Here is a 21,191-nt window from a genome sequence, read left to right on the forward strand (position 1 = left end):
GATATCAAAAAATAGCTAAATTCACTGGACTTTGCACAGACTATGGGCCCTGGCAAGTTATAGAATCATAGACAGAGGTCATAAAGCACAGAAACAGACCGTTCAGTCCAACCAGTCCATGTTGACCATAATCCCAAACTAAACTAGTCTTACCTGCCTGCGCTTGGCCCATATCCCTCCAACTCCTCCTTATTCATGTGCTTATCTAAATATCTTAAATGTTGTATCTGTGCTCGCATCCACCACTTCTTTGTTTTCTGTGTTTGTTTTTCTGTCAGTAATAATAAAAATTTGTGCTTAAGAACTTGCCTTAACCAAATGATTCCACTATGGCTCCAACACTAGCATCTACCTGGCAATGTGGAAAATTGCCCAGGTATGTTCTGTACACAAAAGCAAGACAAGTCCAACCTGGCCAATTACCATCAGTAGTGTACCTTCAGTTATTAGCAAAGTGATGGAATGGTTGTTGACAAGTGGCACTTGCTCAGCAATAACTGACTCACTGAGGCTCAGTTTGGTTTCCACAGGGGCCACTCTGCTCCTGACCTCGCAGAGCCTTGGTCCAATTGTGGTCAAAAGAGGTGAACGCCAGAGGTGAGATAAGATTGATAACACTTGATATCAAGGCAGCATTTGACCAAGTGTGCCATCGAGAAGTCTTGGCAAAACTGCAGTCATTAAGAGCTGAGGAAAAACTTTGTTGGTTGGAGTCATAAATTGCACAAAGGAAGACACTTAGGTTTGTTGGAGGTTAGTCATCACTACCCAGGTTATCATCGAAGAGGTTCCTCAGGGTAGTATCCCAGGGCCAATAAATGACCATGCCTCCATCATAAGGCCAGAGATGGTGGTGTTTGGTGATAATTGCAGAACATTCAGTGCCATTCATAACTTATTGGGTAGGGAAGAAGACTATGTACATATGTAGCAAAATCTGGACAACATCCAGGTTTGGATGGCAAATAACATTCACACCAAAGAATTGTAGGCAATGACCATCTCAGCCAAGAGAGAATCTAGTTTCCCCTTGACGTTCATTAGCATTAACATTGCTGAATTTTCCTAAGATGGCCGTCCTAGGACTGAAACTGAAGTGGACACCCATATAAATGCAATGGCCACAAGAGTGGTGAACAACATGCTTCCTTACTCCTTACTCACAAGTCAGGGATTTGATGGAGTATTCTCCATTTGCCTGGATGAGTGTAGCTCCAATAACACTGGAGAAGCCTTTTAGGATGAAGCAGCCGCTTGACCTCTTCAATACTCACTCTCTCCACCACCAGTATGTGGTAGCAGCATTTTGTACCTTTCACAAGACGCATGCAGCAACTCATCAAGGTTTGTTTAACAGTATCTTTCACACATGAGACCTCTATTACCTGGAAGAACAAGAGCAGCAGATGCTTAGGAACACCACCAAGTTCCCCTCTAAGCCACTCATCATCCTAACTTGGAATCCTATCAGCATTCCTTTACAATTGCTGGTCAAAATCCTGAAATGTCACCCTTCCTTCTTAACAGGACTGTGGATGTATATTCATCTGAAAGGCCTGCAGATGTGCAAGAAGGCAGTTCACTACCACCTTTGCAAAGGCCATTAGGGATGGGCAATAAACACTGGCCTAGCAAATGGCACTCTCATCCTGTGAATAAATGAATAAAAACTTTTACCTGATTACCAGCTAAATGTAGGAAATCTGAAGGTTCTCTTTAATTTTAAAACCATCAATTATTTGTTTGTCATTTGTTGCTCACTTCTCCTCGGTACTATTGTGTACTAGAGTCATGTTTAATGTCTGAGCGACCGTTTCCACAGGTAAGCTTAGATTGTGAATGTTGTCATATTTGTCAACTGGAAAGAAGCCAACGTGGTTGAATCTGTTGTCCGTCGTCTGCATTTGAACACCTGACTTATTGGTGAGCAGGCTTCAGAATGTAGCTGATTTCCATACCCCACAGGTCTCAATTATTGGGCTGCATGGTGTCTCAGTGGTTAGTACTGATGCCTCACAGCACCAGGGATCTGGGTTCAATTCCAACCTTTGGTGACTGTGTGGAGTTTGCATGTACTCTCCATGTCTTGTGTGGCTTTTGTCCAGGTGCCCTGCTTTCCTCCCACAGTCCAAAGCTGTGCAGATTAGATGGATCGGCCATGCGCAATTGTCCATCGTGACTAGGCACGTGCAGGCTGGGAGGATTAGAAATGGTAAATGCAGTGTCATGGAGATAGGGTAGAGGGTTTGGGTCTGTGTGGGATGCTCTTTGGTGGGTTGGTTTAGACTCAATGGCCTATTTCCACACTGTAGGATTCTATGATTCTATTTCTAACGCTCCGTTAGCCACCTAGCTGAAATCAGCTAAGACCATCCTAACTGGGAACTGGCCTCCTGGCCTATGTGGCTCAGCTTTGCTGTGCCTTTTGCAAATTTAGCAACTGGGAGTCACTTGTTTAAATTTTAAAAATGTGGTCCGGTAAGTTGCAACATTTCATCCTCAAATAAAAGTCACTTGAAAAGTTTTCTTTCCATTTTAGATCCATCTTTTTCTCCTGTCTCTTTTGACTGACTCTCTAAATCTTAACTCACTTTTCTTGAACAGACTACTCTTGACCAACAGGAATTGCTGTGTGGGCAGATAGCTGGTGTGGTTTGCTGCATTAGTGAAATTTCTGGATCACCACCCAGTTTAATCCACTTGCGAAAGCTGAAGTTTGCTATCCGGTTGGATGGGGAATACCTTTGGGTATGTATAAGTGCCTTTCACAGCAAAAGGATGAGTGTCTATTTATCAAGACAATGCAGATTTCCCCCATCCCACCACCACCTCCAAACTGTAAATATCTCTTCTGGGATAGAAGTGACCTGTAGAAGAAAGACAGGTTACACCTGAATTGGAAGAGGACTATTATACTGGCAGGGAGATTTGCTCGAGCTGCTCAGGAGGATTTACACTAGTGAAAGGGGAGGAGGTGTAATTGGAATCCAGGGAGATAGTGAGGAAAGAAATCAGTCCTAGACTGGTACAGTTAGGAAAAGGAGCAAGTCAAACAGTCAGGGTAGGCAGGAACAAAGCAGAGACTGAGGTCGGACTGATAAATGAAACTGCATTTATTTCAATGTAAAAGGCCGAACAGGTAAGGCAGATGAACTCAGGGCATGATTGAGAACATGACACTGGGACATCATAACAATTACAGAAATATGGCTCAGAGGTGGACAGGACTGGCAGCTTAAGGTTACAAGCTATAGATGCTATAGGAAGGATAGAAAGGGGGGCAAGAGAGGAGGGGGAGTGGCATTTTTGATTTGGGATCACATCACGGCTGTACTTGGGGAGGATATTCCTGGGAATAGTCCTGGGAAGTTATTTGGGTGGAACTAAAAAATAAGAAAGGTATGATCACCTTTATTGGGATTGTACTATAGACCCCACCAAACAGTCAGCGGGAAAATGAGAAACAAACTTGTAAGGAGGTCTCAGTTCTCTGTAAGAATAATAGAGTAGTTATGGTAGGGGATTTTAACTTTCCTAACATAGACTGGGACTGTCATAGTGTAAAGGGTTTAGATGGAGAGGAATTTGTTAAGTGTGTACAAGAAAATTTTCTGGTTCATGTGTGGATGTACCTACTAGAGGAGGTACAAAACTTGACCTCTTGGGAAATAAAGCAGGGCAGGTGACTGAGGTGTCAGTGGGGGAGCACTTTGGGGCCAGCGACCATAATTCTACTAGTTTTAAAATAATGATGGAAAAGGATAGACCGGATATAAAAGTTGAAGTTCTAAATTGGAGGAAGGCTAATTTTGACGGTATGAGACAAGAACTTTCGAAAGCTGATTGAGTCAGATGTTCGCAGGTAAAGGGACGGCTGGAAACTGAGGAGTCTTCAAAAATTAGATAATAAGAGTCCAGAGACAGAGTGTTCCTGTTAGGATGTCGGGCAAGGATGGTAGCTGTAGAGAGTGCTGGATGACTAAAGAAATTGAGGTTATGGTTAGGTATAGAAAGAAGAAATTGAGTAAATCCCTAGAAGATGAGAAAGGCAGTCTGTATATACTTAAGATGGAAATCAGGAGGGCAAAAAGGGGACATGCGTTGGCAACTAGCTTTAAGGAGAATCTAAAGGAATTCTACAAATATATTAAGGACAAAAGAATAACTAGGGAGAGAATAAGACCCCTTAAAGATCAGCAAGGTCACAGATGTGTGGAACTGCAGGAGATGGAGGAGATACCAAATGAGTATTTCGTATCAGTGTTTGCTGTGCAGAGAATATGGAAGATAGAGAACATGAGGAAATAAATAGCGACATCTTGAAAAGTGTCCATATTATAGAGGAGGAGGTGCTGAATGGCTTAAAATGCATATGGGTGGAGGGTTTGAGCTGCAGGGAGAGGCTAAGTAGGCTGTGGCTGTTTTCCCTGGAGTGTTGGAGGCTGATCTTATAGAGGTTTATAAAATCATGAGGGGCATGGATAGGATGAATAGCCAAAGCCTTTTTCCCAGGGTAGGGGAGTCCAAAACTAGAGGAAATAGGTTTAGGGTGAGAGGGGTAAGATTTAAAAAGACCTAAGGGGCAACTTTTTCATGTAGAGGGTAGTGCATATATGGAATGAGCTATTAGAGGAAGTGGTGGAGGCTGGTACAATTACAATACTTAAAAGGCATTTTGGTTGGGTATATGAATAGGAAGGGTTTAGAGGGATATGGGCCAAATACTGGCAAATGGAATAAATTAATTTAGGATATCTAGTTGGCATGGACGAGTTGGACTGAAGGGTCTGTTTCTGAGCTGTACATCTGAGACTTTTCAGATATTTTCTCTCTTCTGTTGTAGGCTCTTGGATGTTCTGTAGAAGTCCCTGATGTGAGCTGTAAACGATTTCTGGATCAACTTGTCGGCATCTTTACATTTTACAATGGATCTAGTCAGCATGTATACCAGGTAATGCTTTTCAATTGCAAAGTTCTGAAGAGTGGTCACTGGGCCCGAAACTTTGACTTTCCTTTTTCTTAACAGGTGCTGAGTTTCTCCTGCAATTTCTATTTTGTTGCTCGCTACTATTTCTTTAAGTGTTTTTCTGAGTTGACCATGTCTTTACTAAGTGAAAGTGAGGATTGAGATGCTGGAGATTAGTCAAGAGTGTGGTGCTGGAAAAGCACAGCAGGTCAGGCAGCATCCGAGGAGCAGGAAAATCGACATTTCGGGCAAAAGCCCTTCATCACCTATATCAATCAGTCAGTCATACAATTCTTGTATTCCTGGATGACCACCATTTAAACATTATCTTCCTTTAGTTCGAGTGGATCTTGTGTTTGTTTGTGCGATACATAATAAAGATGTGCTTATTTGGTGACTGTAAAAACCTGGTATCACATCTACTGATTTGATCAAAATAGATCCAAGCATTCATCAAGCACATAGTCAGTGATAAAGAAAATTGTGATTTTAACTTGTTGTTTAGTGTTGCAATTTTACAATATACAGCAGAATCCAGTGTGAGAGTTCATTATGACCAATAGAATTGTGGTATTCTCAGAACCCATTAGGATGTATAGGAATTAGTTTCAAATAGAAGTAAATTGTGAGTAGGAACTCAGTTGCCTAAATTGTCTTATGAACTTGCCTCATACAAGTTTTTAACAGCAGGCAGCAAAATCCCATAACAAGCTATTTGCTGCTGATCTTTCTGATTTTAAGAAGAAAGTTTCTGCCTGTCGAAAAAATGGCTGTTGAGCCTAATAGTTTGAGTGCCCAAATTCAACAGTGAGCGTTTTGCAAATTTGGCAGAGCAGTTCCAAGTGCAAAATGAAGCTCACAAATGCATCAGTACAATATTTTTTTTCCATTTTGGAATTCAGCCATGCAAACGATTCTGTGTCAAATTGCCAAGTTTGTACCAAAGTTTAGATGTTTTCTGTTCTATGTATCTGCACTGGCTCATAATTGTGTTGAAGCTCTTGCAGCGCATTCTATGTTGCTCTGTTAAATGAAGCCTTTCATTTCTGTTGATCTGGGATAGATTCAGTTGGAGTAACACTTGCCTTTCCAGAACCTGTTGGAACGCAACTCTTGTTTTTCTGAAAAACTTCTTATCTCTTCTGTTTTTTGATTTCCATTTCCAGGTACAGAAGCAAGAAGAACTCACTCATCAGTGGGATCTGCATATGGAGCACATTCAGCAGAACAGCTGTGACCTGCACCAGATATTCACCTCCTTGTCTAACCTGGACAGGACTGAAGTATGTGTAGTCCTGGAAGACTGGCAGATTCTTTTGTTGCAGTACTTTCTGTAAGGTTAAAGCAGGAATAAATACCAAACCAATAACCCACTTACTCACTGGAATAAAAACCAATAAAATTGTGGATGCTATAGATCAGAAACAAAAACACAAATTGCTAGAAAAGCTCAGCAAGTCTGGCAATATCAGTGGAGAGAAATCAGAGTTAATATTTCGAGTCTGGTAACCCTTCCTCCGAACGCTCGGTTTGTTATTCACTGGAATAGTTGGTCTTGGAATAGAGGCTAATTTTACAGGACAGAGCCAAAAAATAACAAAGCACAGGAGGTTGTAATTCTGCCTAAGTCAGTACAATGGGGGAAAAACAAATATCCGAATCATTCTATGCCCTGCTCTTTTCCCATAACTTTGCAATTTTTTTCCTCTGAGTATTTATCAAATTTCCTTTTGAACATTGCTATTAAATCTGCTTCCTAACAACAATGGATAATATCCTTTTCAGTTGTACATTCAAATCTTATCAATTTGGCTGAACTGAGCCTAATAAGTGATGTTAAGAAAAAAATGCTTTAGTTAGGAAACGTAGACATAGGAGTGGGTAATCCAGCACCTCAAGCCTGTTATGATATACAGTGAGATCAAGACTAATTTGTAATTGTTTTTCCCACTCTAGAAGTCTTACTTTTAAAATTAATGATTGAACTAGCATCAAGTATTGTTGACAGAAGAGAATTTCAAATTTCCAAGCTATCATATCAAAGTCTTTCCTAATTTCATTCTTGAAATGCCTGGTTCTAATTTTTTACTTCTGCTATGCTCTCTAGTTCTAGATTCCATAGGAACAGGAGTAGGCCATTCGGCCCCTCGAACCTGGTCCATCATTCATGGCTGATCTGTGGCCTAACTTCATATCCTTGCCTAGGGCACATTTCCCTGACTAAACAAAAATTTGCCAATCTCAGATTGAAATTTAATGATTAAATTTGCATCAACCGTCATCTGGAGAAGAGGGTTCCAAAACTCCACCATTTTTTGCTTTCTGACATCCCCTGAATGGTCCTCATTCTTAGACTATGCTTCCCGGTTTCTAGAATCTTCAACCAGTGGAAATAGTTTATCATTATCTACCCTGTTTTTCCCTTTTTAATATCCTGAAGATCTCGATTAGACCACACATTAACCTTCCAAATTCTAGAGAAGAAAGGCCTAATTTGACTAATTTCTCCTCATAACATAACCAGTGAAGTCCAAGCATCACTCTGTAAACATGCTTCTTAAGGTATGGTGCCCAGGTATGCTGACAGTACTCTAACTGGTATCTCACCAGGGTTTTGTATAACTACAGCATAATGCCTACATCTCTGTCCTCTGGCCCTTTACATATGAAGGCTAGCATTCCATTAGTCTTCTTGACTACTTTCTGCAACTGCTCATGGCATTACAAAGAGTTCTACAGCTGAACCCCCAAATCTTGTTCGGCATCCACTCTATTTAACTTGGCAGCTTCTTGAAAAAAAAAAGCCCTGATTTATCTTTTATCAGTCAGAAATAGATAGTCTCTTGCTTACATTAAAATCCATCTGCCACAGCTTTGCCATTCACCTAATCTACCAAACCACTGGTTGTAATATTACCTGTCGTCAACAGGGTTTGACAATGCTGTCTAATTTTGTGTCATCCAGTTTTTTAACATTATCAGTTTTTTATGCCATTATCCAAGTCATTAATGAATATTGTCAATAATGGAGGCCCCAACACTGATCTCTGTAGGAAATCACTAGTCATGTCCTGCCAGTTTGAGTACTGACCCATTATTCCAACTCTCTGTTCATTCCACTCAACCAATTTCCGATCCATGTCAGTAAATTGCCCTCAGTTCTGTCGGCTTCCACCTTAGCTAACCATCTTCTGTGGTACTTTATCAGAAGTTTTCTGAAAATCCATGTTAACAAGTTTGATCGATTTACCTCTGTCTACCACCTTTGGTCATTTCTTCAAAAATCTCTGAGGTTTGTCGGGCATGACTTGTCTTTCATGAATCCATGTTGACTCTCCGTGATTAACTGAAATGTTTTGGGATGGTCAATTCCCTATCCTTGATATTGGGCTCCAATAATTTCCCCACCCCTGTTGTTAGGCTAACTGGTCTGTAATTCACTGGTTTTCCGCTGTCCCCTTTCTTAAAGAGCAAGTGACCTGAGTGATATTCCAATCCAGAAGTACAATACCTCAATACAGAGAACTCTGAAAGACTGTGGTTAGGGCATCAGCAGTGCACTATCCGACCTCCTTTAACACCCGTGGATGGAAACTATCAGGTCAAAGGGGATTTGTCACTCTTCAATAACAGGAAAATTCATGGAACTGATTATTACTTAAGCTGATTTTATTTTTATGCTGTCCCTGATCTTCTGTTAATTTCTTTGGGACTTCCGATAACCTCTCCTCCTTTCCTGCTGTGAATACTGAAGCGAAATAATCATTCAGCATTGAAATAACTCCACAGAGGCAGGTATCCTGTCACTGTTTACTTACATGTGGAAATTCTTTGACATTGATCTAGCTCTCTGAGTGAACAGAACCTCTGACACTCCTATTTATATCTGTTAGCCAGTTAGAGGAGGGAAATGCACTAGTTAGATGGTGATTGACAGTTAGCTGCCAAGCTTTGTTTACACTTTAAACCTTTTTGTTTGGGTGGAGTCTGATTTATCAGGCATCGCTTCAAGAAAAGAAAAGAGAATAGTTGTTACCTATTTTGTTGAGTAGAAAGGGATGCATTATATTTACACATTCTTTTTGTCTGCAAATATCAATCCCATCTGTATTTATGTATGTAGCTTCCATACATGTAAGAGCATCACACTAGGAACCCAACCTTAAATTGTTTGCAAAATCTATATTAATTAGCAAAAGTTGACCAATTGTAGAATCGAAACAAATGTTGTACACTGTGTTTTGAATTTTGCAAGCAAGGCTGGTTTTGTTAGGTCAGAACCTTGCTTTTTGCAAACAGCCAAAGGCATATGCTATTTTGATATGATGTACCAGTCTTTGGGATGTGTAGGCTTCATATGTAACATGAACCCAGCACAGAAATTCACGTATTATATTACTTATTGGTGTGATGGGCAGAATGCCTTTATGACCTGAAGGCAGCAATCTGTTAGTGGTGAACAGATTGGTTATTTGAGTTGCTACAGCAAAGTAGAAGTTTGTAAGAGTTAGCTTCACTTGCTGCTCAAACAGTTGAGATATCTTACACTTCCAGGGTAATTGGAGGTAGATTGGACAGTTTTCAAGACTGGCTTGGGCCTGTTCTTGGGTTTGCACGATTCGCAGTGGGAAATGATCTGATCGAGAAATCCATTATCCCTTGAAATGGTTTTGATATTTCAGCATTAAGCTTGCACAACGAAGCAAAAAAAAAGAGGTTGTTGATCAGGCCAATCTTTGAAATCCATTTGACACAGTTTTTGCCAATTTCCTTCATCAAGCAACACCTCTTTGCAATGGTATGCCTCCATCTACATTGCTTAGAATTTGAAAAAAGTATTTCCAAGTGCGTCAAATTATTTTGAAGAGCGCCGACTGCTTATATGTGGGGCAGTGCTGCAGCTGTTTTCTGTGTAAAATACTGGTGAGATGAATGAAGTTATTCAGTAGTCGTGGTTGAAGGTTAAGGAACTCTTACTTGAGTTGCTCATCCCCAAATTCTAAAGACTGTGCCACACTCTAAAGAGTGTGGGCGGCACGGTGGCACAGTGGTTAGCACTGCTGCCTCACAGCGCCTGAGACCCGGGTTCAATTCCCGCCTCAGGCTGTGTGAAGTTTGCACGTTCTCCCCGTGTCTGCGTGGGTTTCCTCCAAGTGCTCCGGTTTCCTCCCACAGTCCAAAGATGTGCAGGTCAGGTGAATTGGCCATGCTAAATTGCCCGTAGTGTTAGGTAAGGGGTAAATGGGGTATGGGTGGGTTGTGCTTTGGCGGGTCGGTGTGGACTTGTTGGGCCGAAGAGCCTGTTTCCACACTGTAATGTAATGTAATCTAATCTAATTATTCCATCAATATATCAGATGGCTGTTGCTGTGAGGCACAGAATGACATGGATGAGGCGGATTCTTACCTTGAAATAATATGTCCCACCATTTGTATGAAACCTTGATGATTGCACTTTGAGGGGGGGTGGGGTGGAGTTCAAGCCCAATAAAAATGTTAATACTGCAGAAATTTCATAGTGTAACTCTGAGGTATTCCTGACGTTTTAAGAGGTTCACAATGATAATCAATCTGGTTTCATAATTGCGCGGTGATTAACATTTTGTCTGGCTGAATACGTGGCCTGACTTCATCATGTGTTGATCTGAAGTTGACTTGTAGCTTCCCGAAGCCAGGTTTTCTGATCCAGTCCTCTGCTCTATCTGTCTTCCAACAAAAGGTGGAACCGCTGCTGCTGCTGAAAGCTGCGCTCATCTTACAGACTTGTCAGCGTTGCCCAGAGATCCTGGCTGGTTGCATCCTTTACAAAAACCTGTAAGTTTGCGCTGTACTCTGTTTCCACATTATTTCCACTAATAGAAGCCAACATCTATTAATTAACAGTCCTTGCCTTCTGATGCTTGCTTTTGAGGTATAGCTCTTTTAAACTGCAGTATTTTTGATTTTTAATATGTAGACAAGCTTCACCTCCCCTGTATAAAATGAATGAAAAATATATCCAGCATCCTGCAGACATCCTTTAGTAATTACAGAACTCAATGTGGTGAGGCTTCACTGATCTGTGCTTTGGGTTAACTGATTTGGATAGGGGCAGGGGTGGAGATTTAGCAATCACCTTCAGATCCTTGGACAAGAGATGGGGAAGAAACAGCCATGCTCATTGCATTTGTATATGTCTTTGGTCAGTTGAGGACATGGTCACTCTTATCTGTGATGTCCTCATGGTCAAATAGCCAGTTGACAATCCTTGCCTGGACTTGTGCCACTTTATCTATGAATCAGAAGACTGTTGGTGCTCGTGAAAATTGTCACAGTTTTCAGATGGAATCTGGAGAATATTGGGACAGAGGAACTTGACACATTGAAATAATTTTTCACGTATATCATGGATGTGTAAATCAGTGTTAGGTTGACATGGTCTATGTCCCGATATTAGATGCCGATGTACACAATAATATGCATTGATGGAAAAAATACGTTTTGCTGAAACCTTTTGTCTCTTTATCTTTTTGTCTCCTTATCTGGTGGCTCAGTAGTTAGCACTGCTGCCTCACAGTACCAGAGTTCCAGGTTCAATTCCAGCCTCAGGAGACTGTGCAAATTCCACACAGTCTCCCCGTGTCCATGTGGGTTTCCTCCCACAATCCAAAGATGTGCAGGTCAGGTGAATTGGCCATGAAAAATTGCCCATCGTGTTAGGTGCATTTGTCAGGGGTAAACATAGGGTAGGGGAATGGGTCTGGGTGGATTACTCTTCGGAGGGGCGGTGTGGACTTGTTGGGCCGAAGGATCTGTTTCCATACTATAGGGAATCTAATCGTTTTGTGGCAAAAATGATCCAGATGAGTAAAAGATGGAAACTTTGCCAAAGTGTGTCCTTTTTCAGTAATATACAATTTCTGTATTACCTGTTAATGTTCTGTTTTCAGAATTGTCAGCACTCAGCTTCCACCTGCAATAACAGCTAAAATATTAGCATATCAACCTGGTGTTAACAGTCAGGTGAGTTGCTGGATCATTCATACACTGGAATACTTGCAGATTGTATCTTTCATGTGCAAGTACTGAGTGTAATGCTGCATTTCGCTTGTTCAACATTTGCAGATCTGTGCAGTAACTTCCTCCTTTGAAAGGTACTAAAGATTCTTCAGTGTTGAATGTGTTACTTGATTCCACTGCACCACCATTTTCTAATGCAAGGTTGATCTTTGACTGTGAGGATGCACATTCACAATTTTCAGCCAGTTTGTGGCAAATCAAATTTCAGTAAAACACGGGACTTATGGTGCTGCACATCTTCTTCACAACATGTTACAGTCTGTTTGATTATATTCTCTGTTTGACTAATGTCTGACTGAAGTGCATCTTTGATACTGCTGTGGTACAGGTAGAAAATCTTTTATCCGAAATGCTCAGGACCAGCTGTTTTTCGGAATTCAGACTTTTTTGGTTTTCAGAATAAGTAACAGTTTTTAATAGTGAAATTTTAAAAAATCTTAACAGAGGAGCAGACTTCTAAGAATGTGCTTGACCACGCCACTCCCCACGTCGCATCTGAATGACACGCATCAAGTAGGTGTCGACTTGGGTTAACTGTTTGCTCACCAAACGACCTTGTTAATGAAAAAAAAACGTTTCACAAAAAAACTTTTGGATTTCGGAGCTTTTCGGTTTTTGGATGTTCGGTTAAAGGATCTTCTACCTGTACTAGAGTCTTCACCAGACTGAGACAATTAAATCATTGTCTCGTGTTAGTGTTCGAAGAAAACCTGAAAATAGTGGTCTCCTGAAACAGTAGCTATTATTTCAACACTCTTTCTGTGATGCACCAGAGAATATTTTCACTTTCCATCACAAATACGAAGTGTTGCAAACGTAGTTCTGGACTAAATGCAATGCGTATGTGATGGAAAGTTTTCACAATCGTGGATGAGGGATACGAAAGGCCTTGTGATTTATAGTTAATATTTCATCTAGCTTTTCATAATCTTCTCCTCTCTTATTTCCTGCATCATCTAGCTTTGTCCTTTTGATTTCTTATTCCTAATCCCTCTCCTTGCCTCCCACACCCTGAACTCCTACCCCAGCCTTTCTGTTGCTCTCACACGTCCTCCATCTCCCTACATCACTCTTTTACTCTTCATCTCACAGTTCCCTCTCTCGTAACGCAATTCCTCTTTTTTTCCCTGCCTCCCACCTTTCTTTTTATATGATGAATGCTTCTGATGTTTTATGTCTTGCAAGTTCTAAATAAACAGCCTTATAGAACAAGAATGAGAATCCCTACAGTGTGAAAACAGGCCCTTCGGCCCAACAAGTACACGCCAACCCAACGAAGAGTATCCTATCCAAACCTGTTCCCCATTACTCTACCTTTACCCTGACTAATGCACCTAACCTACACATCCCTGAACACTATGGGCAATTTAGCATGGCTATTTCACCTAACCTTCACATCTTTGGAATGTGGGAGGAAACCTGGAGGAAACACAGACACAGAAAATGTGCAAACTCCACATAAACAGTCACCTGAGGCTGGAATAGACCCTGGGTCCCTGGTGCTGTAAGGCAGCATTGCTAATCACTGCGCCACAGTGTCACCCCTCACATTCGTCTTTCCCCCTACACCCCCACATGTGTCACAATTAACTGAAAAAAATGCTTTGCTAAGACTTTAAGACTTAGAACTTCATAACTCTTTCTGTCCTTCTTACATATTAGATTACTTACAGTGTAGAAACAGGCCCTTCGGCCCAACAAGACCACACCGACCCTCCGAAGAGCAACCCAGCCAGACCCATTCCCCTATATTTACCCCTTCACCTAACACTATGGGCAATTTGGAATGGCCAATTCACGTAACCTGCACATTTTTGGACTGTGGGAGGAAACCGGAGCACCCGGAGGAAACCCACGCAGACACGGGGAGAATGTGCAAACTCCACACAGACAGTTGCCTGAGGCGGGAATTGAACCCGGTTCTCTGGCGCTGTGAGGCAGCAGTGCTAACCACTGTGCCACCGTGCTGTCTTTCACAATACAAGAGTTGCTTCAACTAACCACTTTTTTCCATATTGCTCCCTTACTGTCCTTTTCAATGTTTGGTGACCTGCATCTGGGAACATGGCCCTTTCTTAGGATTTCTGAATAAAGCAAATTTTCTCCTCTCTCTCAAAATAATCTGTATCCATTGACCAGAAGCAAGAATTATGTCTCTTGGGTTGATGGAGAATGTTTGGACATTGACAACAAAGTTTAACTGAATCACTGCCTTTTCTTTCAGAATCTCCCTGAGAATACCGGTAAGATTTATTTTATTTCCAGTTACTTCCCATCCTAGTTTCCTTCTTTCTTGAACATGTTACCTTGTGTAACCATTTCTACGGTGTTCCAAATACCTTGTCTGTTGAGGTATGAGCTTTAAAATTTAGTGTCAGAAAGCTAACTAACCAGCAATCAGACATTTATACCTTAATTTGTGTAATTTTACGACAATTTTTCTACTAGCTTTAAAAAAAACAATTACAGAAACAGCTAACAACTAGACATTTAGCACATTTGAACCTTATTTCTTGATTTTTCTTTTCAGTTCAGTATGAACCTTTGATAAGGTGCCACGTGGTAGGCTGATGGAGAAAATGCAGAGGCATGGAATTGAGGGTGATTTAGCAGTTTGGATTAGAAACTGGCTTTCTGAGAGAAGGCAGCGAGTGGTGGTTGATGGAAAATATTCAGTCTGGAGTCCAGTTACTAGTGGTGTGCCACAAGGATCTGTTTTGGGACCACTGCTGTTTGTCATTTTTATAAATGACTTAGACGCAGGCATAGGTGGATGGATTCATAAATTTGCAAACGACACTAAAGTCGGTGGAGTAGTGGACAGTTTGGAAGAATGTTATAGGTTGCAGGGGGACTTGGATAAACTGCAGAATTGGGCTTAGAGGTGGCAAATGGTGTTCAATGCAGTTAAATGTGAGGTGATGCACTTTGGGAAGAATAACAGGAAGGCAGAATACTGGGTCAATGGAAAGATTCTTGGTAGTGTGGATGTGCAGAGGGATCTTGGAGTCCAAGTGCATAGATCCCTGAAAGTTGCTATCCAGGTGGATGATGCCGTTAAGAAGGCATACGGTGTGTTTGGTTTCATTGGTAGAGGGATTGAGTTCCGGAACCGCAATATCATGCTGCGACTATACAAAACGCTGGTGCAGCCTCACTTGGAATATTGCGTACAGTTCTGGTCGTCCCATTACAGGAAGGATGTGGAAGCATTGGAAAAGTTGCAGAGGAGATTTACCAGGATGTTCCCTGTTCTGGAAGGAAGGTCTTATGAGGAGAGGTTGAGAGACTTGGGTCTGTTCTCATTGGAAAGAAGAAAGCTAAGAGAGGATTTAATAGAGACATACAAGATGATCAGAGGCTTAAATAGGGTAGACAGTGAAAGGCTTTTTCCTAGGATGATGACGTCAGCTTGTATGAGAGGGCATAACTACAAATTGAAGGGTGATAGATTTAAGACAGATGTTAGACGCAGGTTCTTTATGCAGAGAGTGGTAAGGGCGTGGAATGCCCTACCTGCTAATGTAGTCAACTCAGCCACATTAGGGAGATTTAAACAATCCTTAGATAAGCACAGGGATGATTTTGGGATAGTGTAGTTCACAGGTTGGCGCAACATCGAGGGCCGAAGGGCCTGTTCTGTGCTGTATTGTTCTAAATACCATTTTATTCTGTGTCTCCTTATTGCTGAACATAGTTGCAGTTCTCAATGCTCCAGTCTTCATTCAGGCCAAACCATAAGCTCATTTGAAACTCTCTGGGGGGAAGGGGGCATGGGATGACTCACTGTTGGAATATTATGTGCATTTCTGGTCTCCTTCCTGTCGGAAAGATGTTGTGAAACTTGAAATGGTTCAGAAAAGATTTACAAGGATGTTGCCAGGGTTGGAGGATTTGAGCTATAGGAAGAGGCTGAACAGGCTGGGGCTGTTTTCCCTGGAGCATCAGAGGCTGAGGGGTGAGCTTATAGAGGTTTACAAAATGATGAGGGGCATGGATAGGATAAATAGACATTGTCTTTTCCCTGGGGTCGGGGAGTCCAGAACTAGAGGTTTAGTGTGAGAGGGGAAATATATAAAAGAGACCTAAGACGCAACCTTTTCATGCAGAGGGTGATACGTGTATGGAATGAGCTGCCAGGGGAAGTGGTAGAGGCTAGTATAATTGCAACATTTAAAAGACATCTGGATGGGTATATGAATAGGAAGGGTTTGGAGGGATATGGGCCAGGTGCTGGCAGGTGGGACTAGATTGGGTTGGGATATCTGGTCGGCATGGACGGGTTGGACTGAAGAGTCTGTTTCCATGCTGTACATGTCTATGACTCTATATAACAGGGTTAACATTCCCCAGTTTTCTAGCTTTAGAAACTATTGATCCCAGGCAGTTTGGTCAGAGACTGTAGACATTACAAAGATATTTTTGCCTCTTTCATTCCCTGTTCTGTATTATTAAAATGAGCAATAAAAATTAAGGATTAAGTTTGGTATGGACCCAAGGGTCTGTTTCCGTGCTGTATGACTCTGTGACACAAATATGAATATATGAAATAGGAGCAGAAGTAAATTTTAGCCCCTTGATCCCCTCGAGCTTAATAAAATTGTGGTCTGATCTGTTTCTGCTTTGAATTCCACATTCCCATCTTCCTCTGATTAACTCTTGATTCCCCTGCCTAGCAAGAATCTGTATCGTAATATTCAATGTCCCCACCTCCACCAGCTTCTGAGGCAAAGAGTTCCAAAGTCTCTCAATCCTCTGTGAGAATAAAATGTTCCTCCTCAATTCTTCCTGATTTTAAAACCGTGACCTGTAACTTTACATCACTGCCAGTTCTGCACTGACCCACAAGAGGAAATGTACTCTCCATTCTACCTTGTCAAGACCATTCGGAACGTTGTACACTTCAATCAAGTTGGCCTTCACTGTTTTAAACTCCAACAGAAAGCAGCTCAGCCTGTCCAACCTTAAGACAATCCATTCATTCCTAGTATCGATCTTGCTTGCCTTCATTGCTCAGACCTTTGACTAAAGGAGTTGGGATGTCATGTTGAGGCTGTACAGGACACTGGTGAGGCCTCTTCTGGATTATTTGTCCAGTTCTGGTCGCTCTGTTATAGAAAGGATATTAAGCAAAAGTGAGGTCTGCAGATGCTGGAAATCAGAGTCTAGATTGGAGTGGTGCTGGAAAAGCACAACAGGTCAGGCAGCATCCGAGGAGCAGGAAAATCGACGTTTCGGGCAAAAGCCGTTCATCAGGAATAGAAAGGACATTATTAAGTTAGAGAGAGCTCAGAAAATATTTACCTGGATGTTGCTGGGAATGGAGGGTTTGAGTTATGAGGATAGGCTGGGACCTATTTCATTGGAGCATAGGAGGTTGAGGGCTGTCCGTTATAGAAGTTTCTCGGATCGTGTGGGGTATCAATAAGGTGAAAGACAGGTGTCTTTTCCCTAGGGTGGGGGATTTCAAGACTGGGGCCATAATTTTAAGGTGAAGGAAGAAAGATTTAAAAAAAGACATGAGGAGCAACTATTTTTACACAGTGTGGTTCATATGTGGAATGAACTTTCAGAGGAAGTGGTGGATGCAGGTACAGTTACAACATTTAAAAGACATTTGGATAAGTGCATGAAGAGGAAAGTTACAGAGAGATATGGACCAAACACAGGCGGGTGTGATTAATTTAGTTTGTGATTATGATTGGCGTGGACTGGTTGGACCGAAGGGTTTGTTTCCGTGCTGTATGACTCTAGTAAATTGCTCTGAACCACTTCAAATGCATTTTCATCCTTCCTTAAACAAGTAGACCCAAAGAGCACACAAAATTCAAAATGCAGCCTCACTGATGTGCTGTAGAACTGATGCATAACATCCTTCCTTTTATGTTGAATTCCTAAATCATAACAGAGCATTCTATTAGCCATCTTGATGATGTGCTGTACCTGCACACTTAAGTTTTTGTGACTCATGAACCAAAACACCTAAATTCCTCTCTGTAGTTCAGTTCTGCAGTTGTTCTGTTTAAGCAGCACTCTACAATTCTCTCAGCCAAAATGAACAACTTCACATTTTTCCCACTATACCCCAACTGCCAGATACGCTGCCTGCTCACCCAACCTCTCTATAAACTTCCTTATGTTGTCTTCGCAACATACGCAGTAAAAACAATGACTGCAGATGCTGGAAACCAGATTCTGGATTAGTGGTGCTGGAAAATCACAGCAGTTCAGGCAGAATCCGAGGGGCAGTAAAATCGACGTTTCGGGCAAAAGCCCTTCATCAGGAATACAGGCAGAATGCCTGAAGGGTGGAGAGATAAATGAGAGGAGCTCCTCTCATTTATCTCTCCACCTTTCAGGATACTCAGCCAATTTACCTATTCATGCTAATATGTTAACTGAGATTAGAGTGGTGCTGGAAAAGCGCAGCAGGTCAGACAGCATCCAAGGAGCAGGAAAATCGACATTTCAGGCAAAAGCACTTCATCAGGAATGAGGAATGAGGCTCATTTCTGATGAAGTACTTTTGCCCGAAACGTCGATTTTCCTGCTGTTTGAATGCTGCTTGACTTGCTGTGCATTTCCAGCACCACTCTAATCTTGACTCAAATCTCCAGCATCTGCAGTACCCACTTCTGCTTAATATGTTAACTGCCTACATCATTTATTTTGTGGAGTAGCCTTTCAAATGGCACCTTACCCAATGCCTTCTGGAAATCTAAGTTTATTACATCAACAGTGCTCCCCTCACCCTGTCCCCATCTTATCCAAAGTACATTTTACTCCTTCAACAAACGGCAATAAATTGGTTAAAAGTGATTTACCTTTGACAAAACCATACTGACTCTGCTTGATTACTGACGGGTTTTTCAGAATTTTCAGCTACAGTCTCTTTAACTAACGATTCTGAATCGGTTAAATGCAGCGATTTGAAATTCAAGTACTTCCATTGGGTCTGCCCTGTAGCCATAATGGCGTTTGTGGATGGCAGTTAAGTTAATGATCAGCATCAACAAGTTTGATGAATATGGACATTTGGCTGTAGGATGGAGGCCGTGTTCATATTTGCCCTGGCCAATGGATAAACCTCTCGCGTGGGCAGACATGAAATAGCATTGTCCTCCTCTCAAAATCGATCTTTGTCTTGTAGTCTTGTAAACCTGGCTGATGTCTGCAAGAACCCAGGGTGAAGCAACTGTACCCAAAAGCAATAGCCTATGAGTTGGAACTTGTTAAATTATTCAGACATCCATGTGAGTGAGTTGGTTGTTATGATGACTTCCATTATAGTCATAACTGTGTTCCCAATAGCTGTGAAGGGCTTTGGAATGACCTGAGACTGGGAGGATTGCTACATATAGGCTTGGGAAATTGTTTTCCTTTCCTGTTTCAAGACTAATTGTGCATGAAAGATTATGAAATATAAGCTATGTAAATAAGACTAAAAGGTATAGGAGCAGAATTAAGCCATTCGGTCCATCACGTCTACTCTACTGTTCGATCATGGCTGATGTGTTTCTCAACCCTATACTTCTGCCTTCTCCCCGTAACCCTTGATCCTCGAACTAATCAATGACCTATGAACTCTGTCTTAAATACGCTTAATGACTTGGCCTCCACAATCTTCTGTGGCAATGAGTTCCATAGATTGACCATCCTCTGGCTGAAGGAATTTTTCCTCATCTCAGTTTTGAAGGGTCGTCCCTTCACTCTGAGGCTGTGCCCTCAGGTCCTAGTCTCTCCCACTGGTGGAAACGTCTTTATGCCCACTCTATCCAGCCTACTCAGTATTCTATAAGCTTCAGTCAGATCTCCCCTCATCCTTCTAAACACCATTGGGTACAGACCCTTTGTCCTCAACCACTCTTCATCTGACAAGGCCTTTATCCCTGGGATCATTCTTGTATACTTCCTGTGGACTCCCTCCAGATACAGGACCCAAAACTGCTCTCAATATTCCAAATGCAGTCTGACCAGAGCCTTATACAACCCCAGCAGTACATCTCTGCTCTTATATTCTAGCCTCGTGAAATGAATGTTAATGTTGCATTTGCCTTCCTTACTGCCAACTGAACCTGCATATTAGCCTGAAGAGAATCCTGAACTCAAACTCCCAAGTTCCTTTGTGCTTCAGATTTCCAAAGCCATTTCCCATTTAGAAAATGGTCTACTGTTCTTCCTGCCAAAGTGCATAACTTGTTACTTTCCCATATTGTATTCCGACTCGCCTAGCCTGTCCAAGTACTTCTGCAGCCTCCCCTCATCCTCAACTCTACCTGTCCCTCCACCTCTCTTTGTGTCACCTGCAAATTTACATCAATGCCCCCAGTTCCTTTGTCCAGATCATTAATGCAAAATATGAATAGTTGTGGTCCTAACAGTGACCCCTGTCGATCTCCAGTGACTGGCTGCAATCCTGAAAAAGACTCCTTTATCCCCACACTCTGCCTTCTGCAAGTCAGCCCATCCTCCACCCATGTCAGTACCTTACCCCTGACCCTGGGCGCTTGCCTTATTTCACAGCGTCATATGTGGCACCTGGAAGGCCTTCTGGAAATCCAAATAGATTACATCCTCTGGCTCTCCTTTAGCTACCTTGCTTTATAGCTCCTCAAAGAATTCTACTTTGGTGTTCGTAAGACATTATTAAATGAAGTAGGAAAAACTAATTTTATGAAGACTGTAGAAAGGCAATTGGAAGAAATGAGAACTGTTGAGAATAATTCAACAACTAGGATTAAGCACAGTCTTGGAAGCCAAATTCAACAATGGCAAAGTTTTCCTGCATTTTATAATGCCAAGAGAATTCGTAATGGATACAACAGTGGTTGAATTTGAAGATGTACTGAAAATGCTCAATTGAACAGCAGCCAAATTTGTACATGTCAAGATCCCATAAACAGTTGATGAATGAGTAGTTCATCTGGAACAATGAATTGATTGAGCTTCTCATATCTTGTATTCTGCAAATCTATCTTCAGCCTGTTCTCTCCATCTTTTTCCTTTTTAAATTGATTTAGTTTCAGTATGTCTTGCAGTATTCAGCCCATGATATAGGTTTCTTGCTTTTATGTCTTCATACACTTTCAGTGGAGAGGAAGCATCCTTCGGCTGATGCACAATCTGCCAGACCATAATCATTATACCGATACAATAGCTCATTGGA

The 21,191-nt window shown here is 41.7% G+C and overlaps 1 protein-coding gene across 3 annotated transcripts in view; it reads left to right on the plus strand.

The window, feature by feature from the left end:
* The window catches only part of hps4 (HPS4 biogenesis of lysosomal organelles complex 3 subunit 2), a 49,585-nt gene that overhangs the window by 13,401 nt on the left and 14,993 nt on the right, over window positions 1–21,191 (plus strand). For 2 of the 3 annotated variants that reach the window (XM_043715471.2, XM_087999910.1), the window contains exons 3-8: window positions 2,605–2,748; window positions 4,844–4,951; window positions 6,133–6,249; window positions 10,686–10,780; window positions 11,896–11,968; window positions 14,250–14,268. In XM_043715471.2, the coding sequence (XP_043571406.2) occupies window positions 2,605–2,748; window positions 4,844–4,951; window positions 6,133–6,249; window positions 10,686–10,780; window positions 11,896–11,968; window positions 14,250–14,268 (556 nt within the window). The remainder of the gene's footprint in view (window positions 1–2,604; window positions 2,749–4,843; window positions 4,952–6,132; window positions 6,250–10,685; window positions 10,781–11,895; window positions 11,969–14,249; window positions 14,269–21,191) is intronic. The other variant, XM_043715472.2, reaches the window with a different exon arrangement.

The sequence above is a fragment of the Chiloscyllium plagiosum genome, unplaced genomic scaffold (genome assembly GCF_037043375.1).
Source record: "Chiloscyllium plagiosum isolate Xiang-an unplaced genomic scaffold, Cpla_swu_hap1 HiC_scaffold_24, whole genome shotgun sequence".
Lineage (NCBI taxonomy): Eukaryota > Metazoa > Chordata > Chondrichthyes > Orectolobiformes > Hemiscylliidae > Chiloscyllium > Chiloscyllium plagiosum.